The sequence below is a fragment of the Mustelus asterias genome, unplaced genomic scaffold (genome assembly GCF_964213995.1).
Source record: "Mustelus asterias unplaced genomic scaffold, sMusAst1.hap1.1 HAP1_SCAFFOLD_2040, whole genome shotgun sequence".
NCBI classification, from domain to species: domain Eukaryota; kingdom Metazoa; phylum Chordata; class Chondrichthyes; order Carcharhiniformes; family Triakidae; genus Mustelus; species Mustelus asterias.
In genome coordinates, this window is record NW_027591985.1 from 30,020 (window position 1) to 41,891 (window position 11,872).

At 51.9% G+C, this 11,872-nt stretch overlaps 1 protein-coding gene across 1 annotated transcript in view; it reads right to left on the minus strand.

Moving 5' to 3' along the window:
- The window catches only part of LOC144489237 (kinesin-like protein KIF22-B), a 39,567-nt gene that overhangs the window by 3,177 nt on the left and 24,518 nt on the right, over positions 1 to 11,872 (minus strand). The window contains exon 8 of the mRNA XM_078207082.1: positions 4,861 to 4,925. Coding sequence (XP_078063208.1) covers positions 4,861 to 4,925 — 65 coding nt within the window. The remainder of the gene's footprint in view (positions 1 to 4,860; positions 4,926 to 11,872) is intronic.

Here is an 11,872-nt window from a genome sequence, read left to right on the forward strand (position 1 = left end):
CTTGTGAACCTCCTCTGGACCCTTTCCAAGGCCGGCACATCCTTCCTTAGATACGGGGCCCAAAACTGCTCCCAATGGGGTCTGACCAGAGCCTGATACAGCCTCAGAAGTCCATCCCTGCTCTTGTATTCTAGCCCTCTCGACATGAAGGCTAACATTGCATTTCCCTTCCTAACTGCCGACTGAACCTGCACGTTAACCTCAAGAGAATCTTGAACAATGACTCCCAAGCAGGGAGAGACTTTGGGGTGCTCCAGTGCAGAGGGATCTGGGTGTCCTTGTTCATGAGGGAGGTTGAGGTTGTGCCCCCAGTCCCGCTCTTGTGGGGAAGCTGAAGCCCATTTGCTGCCACTGGGTGACCAACCATCTTCTGGATTATGGCCAAAAAAATGAAGAAAATTCCAGCACAGGAACAGGCCCTTCGGCCCTCCAAGCCTGCACTGACCATGCTGCCCCCGACTGAACTAAAACCCCCTACCCTTCCGGGGACCGTATCCCTCTATTCCCATCCTATTCATGGATTTGTCCAGACGCCCCTTAAAACTCACGACCGTATCCGCTTCCACTCCCTCCCCCCGGCAGCGAGTTCCAGGCACCCACCACCCTCTGTGTAGAAAACCTGCCTCGTACATCTCCTTTAAACCTTGCCCCTCGCCCCTTAAACCTGTGCCCCCCGAGTAACTGACTCTTCCACCCTGGGGAAAAGCTTCTGACTGTCCGCTCTGTCCATGCCTCTCATAATCTTGTAGATTCTATCAGGTCCCAAGTGGTTCCCCCACAGCGTGTAAGGAAGGTAAGCTTACCCGATCTGGGCCTGTGCATGACGAAAGCCTCTTAGGCCTCATTTAGAATATAATATACAATACTTCTTTTATTCATCCATGGGACACGGTCGTCGCTGGCTGGGCCAGCATTTATTGCCCATCCCTAGTTGCCCTTGGAGGGACAGTTGAGAGTCACCCACACATTGCTGTGGCTCTGGAGTCACATGTAGGCCAGACCGGGGTAAGGACGGCAGATTTCCTTCCCTAAAGGGACATTAGTGACCCAGATGGGTTTTTCCCCACAATCGACAACGGGTCATCAGTAGATTCTTAATTCCAGATATTTTTTTTATTGAATTCAAATCCCGTGGCGGGATTCGAACCCGGGTCCCCAGAACATTAGCTGAGTTTCTGGATCTCCCCTCCACCCCCCCCCCCCCCCATTAAATTCTGGTCGCCACACTACCAGAAGGATGTGGAGGCTTTGGAGAGGGTACAGAAAAGATTTACCAGGATGTTGCCCTGGTCTGGAGGGCATTAGCTATGAGGAGAGGTTGGAGAAACTTGGTTTGTTCTCACTGGAACGACGGAGGTTGAGGGGCGACCTGATAGAAGTCTACAAGATTATGAGGGGCATGGACAGAATGGATAGTCAGAAGCTTTTTCCCAGGGTGGAAGAGTCAAGTACTAGGACACATCGGTTTAAGGTGCGAGGGGAGAAGTTGAGAGGAGATGTGCAAGGCACGTTTTTTTACACAGAGGGTGGTGAATGTCTGGAACGCACTGCCCGGGGAGGTGGTGGGAGCAGGTACGATAGCGGCATTTAAGAGGCAACGAGACATGAATAGCATGGGAATGGAAGGATGCTGATGTATGAGGGGAGATTGACTGGGTTAGGATGGTTTTTGCTGGAGTTCAGACAAATGAAAGGGGCGGTCGGAGGGAGAGAATCTCAGAGACTTATAAAATTCTAACGGGACCAGGCAGGGTAAATGCAGGGAGGATGCATCGTCTACTGAGGTAGCTTGGGCTGAGGTTAGAAACAGGAAAGGAGAGGTCACCCTGTTGGGAGTTTTTTTATAGACCTCCGAAAAGTTCCAGAAATGGAGAGGAAAAGATTGCAAAGATGATTCTGGATAGGAGCGAAAGTAACAGGGTAGTTGTACTGGGGGACTTTAACTTTACAAATTTTGACTGGAAAAGCTATAGTTCGAGTACTTTAGAGGGGTCGGTTTTTGTCCAATGTGTGCAGGAAGGCTTCCTGACGCAGTATGTAGATAGACCAACAAGAGGCGAGGCCACATTGGATTTGGTACTGGGTAATGAACCAGGCCAGGTGTTAGATTTGGAGGTAGGGGAGCACTTTGGTGACAGTGATCACAATTCAATTACGTTTACCTTAGCAATGGAAAGGGATAGGTATATACCAAAGGGCAAGAGTTATAGCTGGGGGAAAGGAAATTATGATGCGATTAGGCGAGATTTAGGATGCATAGGTTGGGGAAGGAAACTGCAGGGGATGGGCACAATTGAAATGTGGAACTTGTTCAAGGAACAGTTATTACGCGTCCTTGATAAATATGTACCTGTCAGGCAGGGAGGAAGCAGACGTGTGAGGGAACCGTGGTTTAATAAGGAGGTTGAATCTCTTGTGAAGAGGAAGAAGGAGACTTATGTAAAGATGAGACGTGAAGGCTCAGTTAGGGCGCTTGAGAGTTACAAGTTAGCCAGGAAGGACCTAAAGAAAGAGTTAAGAAGAGCCAGGAGGGGACATGAGAAGTCTTTGGCAGGTAGGATCAAGGAAAACCCTAAAGCTTTCTATAGGTATGTCAGGAGTAAAAGAATGACTAGGGTAAGATTAGGGCCAGTCAAGGACAGGAGTGGGAAGTTGTGCGTGGAGTCTGAAGAGATAGGAGAGGCACTAAATGAATATTTTTCGTCGGTATTCACACTGGAGAGGGACAGTGTCGCGGGGAGTACTGAGATGCAGGCTGTTGGACTGGATGGGATTGATGTTCATAAGGAGGAGGTGTTAGCAATTCTGGAAAGGGTAAAAATAGATAAGTCCCCTGGGCCAGATGGGATTTATCCCAGGATTCTCTGGGAGGCTAGAGAGGAGATTGCAGAGCCTTTGGCTTTGATCTTTGTGTCGTCATTGTCTACAGGAACAGTGCCAGAAGACTGGAGGATAGCAAATGTTGTCCCCTTGTTCAAGAAGGGGAGTAGGGACAACCCTGGTAATTATAGACCGGTGAGCCTTACTTCTGTTGTGAGCAAAATTTTTCAAAGGATTATAAGAGATAGGATTTATAATCACCTAGAAAGGAATAATTTGATTAGGGATAGTCAGCACGGTTTTGTGAAGGGTAGGTCGTGCCTCACAAACCTTATTGAGTTCTTTGAGAAGGTGACCAAAGAGGTGGATGAGGGTAAAGCAGTTGATGTGGTGTATATGGATTTCAGTAAAGCGTTTGATAAGGTTCCCCATGGTAGCTTTTGCAGAAAATACGGACACATGGGATTGAGGGTGATTTAGTGGTTTGGATCAGGAATTGGCTAGTTGTAAGAAAACAAAGGGTGGTGGTTGATGGGAAATATTCATCCTGGAGTTCAGTTACTAGTGGTGTACCGCAAGGATCTGTTTTGGGGCCACTGCTGTTTGTCATTTTTATAAATGACCTGGATGAGAGCGTGGAAGGATGGGTTAGTAAATTTGTGGATGACACTAAAGTCGGTGGAGTTGTAGACAGTGTGGAGGGAAGTGGCAGGTTACAGAGGGACATAGATAAGCTGCAGAGCTGGGCTTAGAGGTGGCAAATGGAGTTTAATGCGGAAAAGTGTGAGGTGATTCACTTTGGAAGGAGTAACAGGAATACAGAGTACTGGGCTAATGGTAAGATACTTGGTAGTGTGGATGAACAGAGGGATCTGGGTGTCCATGTGCATAGATCCCTGAAAGTTGGCACCCAGGTTGATAGGGTTGTTAAGAAGGCGTACGGTGTGTTAGCTTTTATTGGTAGAGGGATTGAGTTTCGGAGCCAGGAGGTCATGCTGCAACTGTCCAAAACTCTGGTGCGGCCGCACTTGGAGTATTGCGTACAGTTCTGGTCGCCGCATTATAGGAAGGATGTGGAAGCATTGTAAAGGGTGCAGAGGAGATTTATCAGGATGTTGCCTGGAATAGTGGGAAGATCGTATGAGGAAAGGCTGAGGGACTTGAGGTTGTTTTCGTTAGAGAGAAGGTTAAGAGGTGACTTAATAGAGGCATATAGGATGATCAGAGGATTAGGTAGGGTGGATAGTGAGAGCCTTTTTCCTCGGATGGTGATGGCTAACACGAGGGGACATAGCTTTAAATTGAGGGGTGATAGATATAGGACAGATGTTAGAGGTAGGTTCTTTACTCAGAGAGTAGTAAGGGTGTGGAATGCCCTGCCTGCAGCAGTAGTGGACTCGTCAACATTAAGAGCATTCAAATGGTTATTGGATAAACATATGGATGATATTGGAATAGTGTAGATTAGAGGGGCTTTAGATTGGTTTCACTGGTCGGCGCAACATCGGGGGCCGAAGGGCCTGTACTGCGCTGGAATGTTCTATGTTCTATGATGTTCCCGTTGGTGGGGGGAGTCCAGAACCAGGGGGTCACTGTCTGAGGATTCAGGGTAGACCATTTAGGACGGGAGGTGAGGAGACATTTCTTCACCCAGAGGGCGGTGAGCCTGTGGAATTCATTCCCACAGGAAGTAGTTGATGCCAAAACACTGAATGTATTGGAGCGGGATCAAAGGTAATGGGGGGAAAGCAGGGTTAGGCTATTGAGTTGGATGATCAGCCATGATGGTGGTGAATGACGGAGCAGGCTGGAAGGGCCGAATGGCCTCCTCCTATCTTCTATGTTTCTAGGATACGGACTCGGTCAGTGCATACGGTTTAGTTTGGTTAGGGCATCATGATCGTGCAGGCTTGGAGGGCCGAAGGGCCTGTTCCAGTGCACAGTCCCTCAGGGCATGCAGCATCCAGCAGCTTCTGAGACAGAGTTAGACTGGCTGGTAAAGGAAAGCCTTACCACCGACACCCAGAGCCCAAAACTCACCTGCCTCTCCTTTCTCCTCACCACAATCACATTCCCCGTTTGAAGCAGCTCACTGTTATCCAGACCTGGAACGACAGGGGATAGAGTCAGCAGCGTCACCGGCACTCAGCATGGAGAGGGAGAGGGTGCATCATGTGTCACCCAGGAAACAAATCCCCACCGAGGCCTCCCTCTCTCTCCCACTCCCTGAACTGTGAGACCCAGAGACCGAGGTCTCTCTCTCTGAACTGCCAGACACCGAGGTCTCTCTCTCTGAACTGTGAGACCCAGACACCGAGGTCTCTCTCTCTGAACTGCCAGACACCGAGGTCTCTCTCTCTGAACTGTGAGACACCAGAGACCGAGGTCTCTCTCTCTGAACTGTGAGACACCAGACACCGAGGCCTCCCTCTCTCTCCCACTCCCTGAACTGAGAGACCCAGACACCGAGGTCTCTCTCTCTGAACTGTGAGACACCAGACACCGAGGTCTCTCTCTCTGAACTGTGAGACCAGACACCGAGGTCTCTCTCTCTGAACTGTGAGACACCAGACACCGAGGCCTCCCTCTCTGAACTGTGAGACACCAGAGACCGAGGTCTCTCTCTCTGAACTGTGAGACACCAGACACCGAGGTCTCTCTCTCTGAACTGTGAGACACCAGACACCGAGGCCTCCCTCTCTGAACTGTGAGACACCAGACACCGAGGTCTCTCTCTCTGAACTGTGAGACACCAGAGACCGAGGTCTCTCTCTCTGAACTGTGAGACACCAGACACCGAGGCCTCCCTCTCTCTCCCACTCCCTGAACTGAGAGACCCAGACACCGAGGTCTCTCTCTCTGAACTGTGAGACACCAGACACCGAGGTCTCTCTCTCTGAACTGTGAGACCAGACACCGAGGTCTCTCTCTCTGTACTGTGAGACACCAGACACCGAGGCCTCCCTCTCTGAACTGTGAGACACCAGACACCGAGGCCTCCCTCTCTCTCCCACTCCCTGAACTGAGAGACCCAGACACCGAGGTCTCTCTCTCTGAACTGAGAGACCCAGACACCGAGGTCTCTCTCTCTGAACTGTGAGACACCAGACACCGAGGTCTCTCTCTCTCTCCCACTCCCTGAACTGTGAGACCAGACACCGAGGTCTCTCTCTCTGAACTGTGAGACCCAGACACCGAGGTCTCTCTCTCTGAACTGCCAGACACCGAGGTCTCTCTCTCTGAACTGCCAGACACCGAGGTCTCTCTCTCTGAACTGTGAGACCCAGACACTGAGGTCTCTCTCTCTGAACTGTGAGACCAGACACCGAGGTCTCTCTCTCTGAACTGTGAGACACCGAGGTCTCTCTCTCTGAACTGTGAGACACCAGACACCGAGGTCTCTCTCTCTCTCCCACTCCCTGAACTGTGAGACCAGACACCGAGGTCTCTCTCCCTGAACTGTGAGACCCAGAGACCGAGGTCTCTCTCTCTGAACTGTGAGACCAGACACCGAGGTCTCTCTCTCTGAACTGTGAGACCAGACACCGAGGTCTCTCTCTCTGAACTGTGAGACACCAGACACCGAGGTCTCTCTCTCTGAACTGTGAGACACCAGACACCGAGGTCTCTCTCTCTCTCCCACTCCCTGAACTGTGAGACCCAGACACCGAGGTCTCTCTCTCTGAACTGTGAGACACCAGACACCGAGGTCTCTCTCTCTGAACTGTGAGACACCAGACACCGAGGTCTCTCTCTCTGAACTGTGAGACACCAGACACCGAGGTCTCTCTCTCTGAACTGTGAGACACCAGACACCGAGGTCTCTCTCCCTGAACTGTGAGACCCAGACACCGAGGTCTCTCTCTCTGAACTGCCAGACACCGAGGTCTCTCTCTCTGAACTGTGAGACACCAGACACCGAGGTCTCTCTCTCTCTGAACTGTGAGACACCAGAGACCGAGGTCTCTCTCTCTGAACTGTGAGACACCAGACACCGAGGTCTCTCTCCCTGAACTGTGAGACACCAGACACCGAGGTCTCTCTCTCTGAACTGTGAGACACCAGACACCGAGGTCTCTCTCTCTGAACTGTGAGACACCAGAGACCGAGGTCTCTCTCTCTGAACTGTGAGACACCAGACACCGAGGTCTCTCTCTCTGAACTGTGAGACACCAGACACCGAGGTCTCTCTCTCTGAACTGTGAGACACCAGACACCGAGGTCTCTCTCTCTGAACTGTGAGACACCAGAGACCGAGGTCTCTCTCTCTGAACTGCCAGACACCGAGGTCTCTCTCTCTGAACTGTGAGACACCAGACACCGAGGTCTCTCTCTCTGAACTGTGAGACACCAGAGACCGAGGTCTCTCTCTCTGAACTGTGAGACACCAGACACCGAGGTCTCTCTCTCTGAACTGTGAGACACCAGACACCGAGGTCTCTCTCTCTGAACTGTCAGACACCAGACACCGAGGTCTCTCTCTCTGAACTGTCAGACACCAGACACCGAGGTCTCTCTCTCTGAACTGCCAGACACCGAGGTCTCTCTCTCTGAACTGTGAGACACCAGACACCGAGGTCTCTCTCTCTGAACTGTGAGACCCAGACACCGAGGTCTCTCTCTCTGAACTGTGAGACACCAGACACCGAGGTCTCTCTCTCTGAACTGTGAGACACCAGACACCGAGGTCTCTCTCTCTGAACTGTGAGACCCAGACACCGAGGTCTCTCTCTCTGAACTGTGAGACACCAGACACCGAGGTCTCTCTCTCTGAACTGTGAGACCCAGACACCGAGGTCTCTCTCTCTGAACTGTGAGACCCAGACACCGAGGTCTCTCTCTCTGAACTGTGAGACACCAGACACCGAGGTCTCTCTCTCTGAACTGTGAGACACCAGACACCGAGGTCTCTCTCTCTGAACTGTGAGACACCAGACACCGAGGTCTCTCTCTCTGAACTGTCAGACACCAGACACCGAGGTCTCTCTCTCTGAACTGTGAGACACCAGACACCGAGGTCTCTCTCTCTGAACTGTGAGACACCAGACACCGAGGTCTCTCTCTCTGAACTGTGAGACACCAGACACCGAGGTCTCTCTCTCTGAACTGTGAGACACCAGACACCGAGGTCTCTCTCTCTGAACTGTGAGACACCAGACACCGAGGTCTCTCTCTCTGAACTGTGAGACCCAGACACCGAGGTCTCTCTCTCTGAACTGAGACACCAGACACCGAGGTCTCTCTCCCTGAACTGTGAGACACCAGACACCGAGGTCTCTCTCTCTGAACTGTGAGACACCAGACACCGAGGTCTCTCTCTCTGAACTGTGAGACACCAGACACCGAGGTCTCTCTCTCTGAACTGTGAGACACCAGACACCGAGGTCTCTCTCTCTGAACTGTGAGACACCAGACACCGAGGTCTCTCTCTCTGAACTGTGAGACACCAGACACCGAGGTCTCTCTCCCTGAACTGTGAGACACCAGACACCGAGGTCTCTCTCTCTGAACTGTGAGACACCAGACACCGAGGTCTCTCTCTCTGAACTGTGAGACACCAGACACCGAGGTCTCTCTCCCTGAACTGTGAGACACCAGACACCGAGGTCTCTCTCTCTGAACTGTGAGACACCAGACACCGAGGTCTCTCTCTCTGAACTGAGACACCAGACACCGAGGTCTCTCTCTCTGAACTGTGAGACACCAGACACCGAGGTCTCTCTCTCTGAACTGAGACACCAGACACCGAGGTCTCTCTCTCTGAACTGTGAGACCCAGACACCGAGGTCTCTCTCTCTGAACTGTGAGACACCAGAGACCGAGGTCTCTCTCTCTGAACTGAGACACCAGACACCGAGGTCTCTCTCCCTGAACTGTGAGACACCAGACACCGAGGTCTCTCTCTCTGAACTGTGAGACACCAGACACCGAGGTCTCTCTCTCTGAACTGAGACACCAGACACCGAGGTCTCTCTCTCTGAACTGTGAGACACCAGACACCGAGGTCTCTCTCTCTGAACTGTGAGACACCAGACACCGAGGTCTCTCTCTCTCTGAACTGAGAGACACCAGAGACCGAGGTCTCTCTCTCTGAACTGTGAGACACCAGACACCGAGGTCTCTCTCTCTGAACTGAGACACCAGACACCGAGGTCTCTCTCTCTGAACTGTGAGACCAGAGACCGAGGTCTCTCTCTCTGAACTGAGACACCAGACACCGAGGTCTCTCTCTCTGAACTGTGAGACACCAGACACCGAGGTCTCTCTCCCTGAACTGTGAGACACCAGAGACCGAGGTCTCTCTCTCTGAACTGTGAGACACCAGACACCGAGGTCTCTCTCTCTGAACTGTGAGACCAGAGACCGAGGTCTCTCTCTCTGAACTGAGACACCAGACACCGAGGTCTCTCTCTCTGAACTGTGAGACACCAGACACCGAGGTCTCTCTCCCTGAACTGTGAGACCCAGACACCGAGGTCTCTCTCTCTGAACTGAGACACCAGACACCGAGGTCTCTCTCTCTGAACTGTGAGACACCAGACACCGAGGTCTCTCTCCCTGAACTGTGAGACCCAGACACCGAGGTCTCTCTCTCTGAACTGAGACACCAGACACCGAGGTCTCTCTCTCTGAACTGTGAGACACCAGACACCGAGGTCTCTCTCTCTGAACTGTGAGACACCAGACACCGAGGTCTCTCTCTCTGAACTGTGAGACACCAGACACCGAGGTCTCTCTCTCTGAACTGTCAGACACCAGACACCGAGGTCTCTCTCTCTGAACTGCCAGACACCAGACACCGAGGCCTCTCTCTCTGAACTGTGAGACCCAGACACCGAGGTCTCTCTCTCTGAACTGAGACACCAGACACCGAGGTCTCTCTCTCTGAACTGTGAGACCCAGACACCGAGGTCTCTCTCCCTGAACTGTGAGACACCAGACACCGAGGTCTCTCTCTCTCTCCCACTCTCTGAACTGTGAGACACCAGACACCGAGGTCTCTCTCTCTCTCCCACTCTCTGAACTGTGAGACACCAGACACCGAGGTCTCTCTCTCTGAACTGAGAGACACCAGACACCGAGGTCTCTCTCTCTGAACTGTGAGACACCAGACACCGAGGTCTCTCTCTCTCTGAACTGAGACACCAGAGACCGAGGTCTCTCTCTCTGAACTGAGACACCAGACACCGAGGTCTCTCTCCCTGAACTGTGAGACCCAGAGACCGAGGTCTCTCTCTCTGAACTGCCAGACACCGAGGTCTCTCTCTCTGAACTGCCAGACACCGAGGTCTCTCTCTCTGAACTGTGAGACACCAGAGACCGAGGTCTCTCTCTCTGAACTGTGAGACACCAGACACCGAGGTCTCTCTCTCTGAACTGCCAGACACCGAGGTCTCTCTCCCTGAACTGTGAGACATAGAACATAGAACATAGAAAGCCACAGCACAAACAGGCCCTTCGGCCCACAAGTTGCGCCGATCACATCCCCACCTCTAGGCCTATCTATAGCCCTCAATCCCATTAAATCCCATGTACTCATCCAGAAGTCTCTTAAAAGACCCCAACGAGTTTGCCTCCACCACCACCGACGTCAGCCGATTCCACTCACCCACCACCCTCTGAGTGAAAAACTTACCCCTGACATCCCCCCTGTACCTACCCCCCAGCACCTTAAACCTGTGTCCTCTCGTAGCAACCATTTCAGCCCTTGGAAATAGCCTCTGAGAGTCCACCCTATCCAGACCCCTCAACATCTTGTAAACCTCTATCAGGTCACCTCTCATCCTTCGTCTCTCCAGGGAGAAGAGACCAAGCTCCCTCAACCTATCCTCATAAGGCATGCCCCCCAATCCAGGCAACATCCTTGTAAATCTCCTCTGCACCCTTTCAATGGCTTCAACATCTTTCCTGTAATGAGGTGACCAGAACTGCGCGCAGTACTCCAAGTGGGGTCTAACCAGGGTCCTATAAAGCTGCAGCATTATCTCCCGACTCCTAAACTCAATCCCTCGATTAATGAAGGCTAGTACGCCATACGCCTTCTTGACCGCATCCTCCACCTGCGAGGCCGATTTAAGAGTCCTATGGACCCGGACCCCAAGGTCCTTCTGATCCTCTACACTGCTAAGAATGGTACCCTTCATTTTATACTGCTGCTTCATCCCATTGGATCTGCCAAAATGGATCACTACACACTTATCCGGGTTGAAGTCCATCTGCCACTTCTCCGCCCAGTCTTGCATTCTATCTATGTCTCGCTGCAACTTCTGACATCCCTCCAAACTATCCACAACACCACCTACCTTGGTGTCGTCAGCAAACTTACCAACCCATCCCTCCACTTCCTCATCCAGGTCATTTATGAAAATGACAAACAGCAAGGGTCCCAGAACAGATCCCTGGGGCACTCCACTGGTCACTGACCTCCATGCAGAGAAAGACCCCTCCACAGCCACTCTCTGCCTTCTGCAGGCAAGCCAGTTCTGGATCCACAAGGCAACAGCCCCTTGGATCCCATGCCCTCTCACTTTCTCAAGAAGTCTTGCATGGGGGACCTTATCGAACGCTTTGCTGAAGTCCATATAGACCACATCCACCGCTCTTCCTTCGTCAATGTGCTTGGTCACATTTTCAAAGAACTCAACCAGGCTCGTAAGGCACGACCTGCCCCTGACAAAGCCGTGCTGACTACTTTTGATCATACTAAACTTCTCTAGATGATCATAAATCCTGTCTCTCAGGATCCTCTCCATCAACTTACCAACCACTGAGGTTAGACTCACCGGTCGGTAATTTCCCGGGCTGTCCCTGTTCCCTTTCTTGAATATAGGGACCACATCCGCAATCCTCCAATCCTCCGGAACCTCTCCCGTCTCCATCGACGATGCAAAGATCATCGCCAAAGGCTCCGCAATCTCCTCCCTCGCCTCCCACAGTAACCTGGGGTACATCCCATCCGGTCCCGGCGACTTACCAACCTTGATGCCATTCAATAGTTCCAACACATCCTCTTTCTTTATGTCCACATGCTCGATCCTTTCTGTCCTCCGCA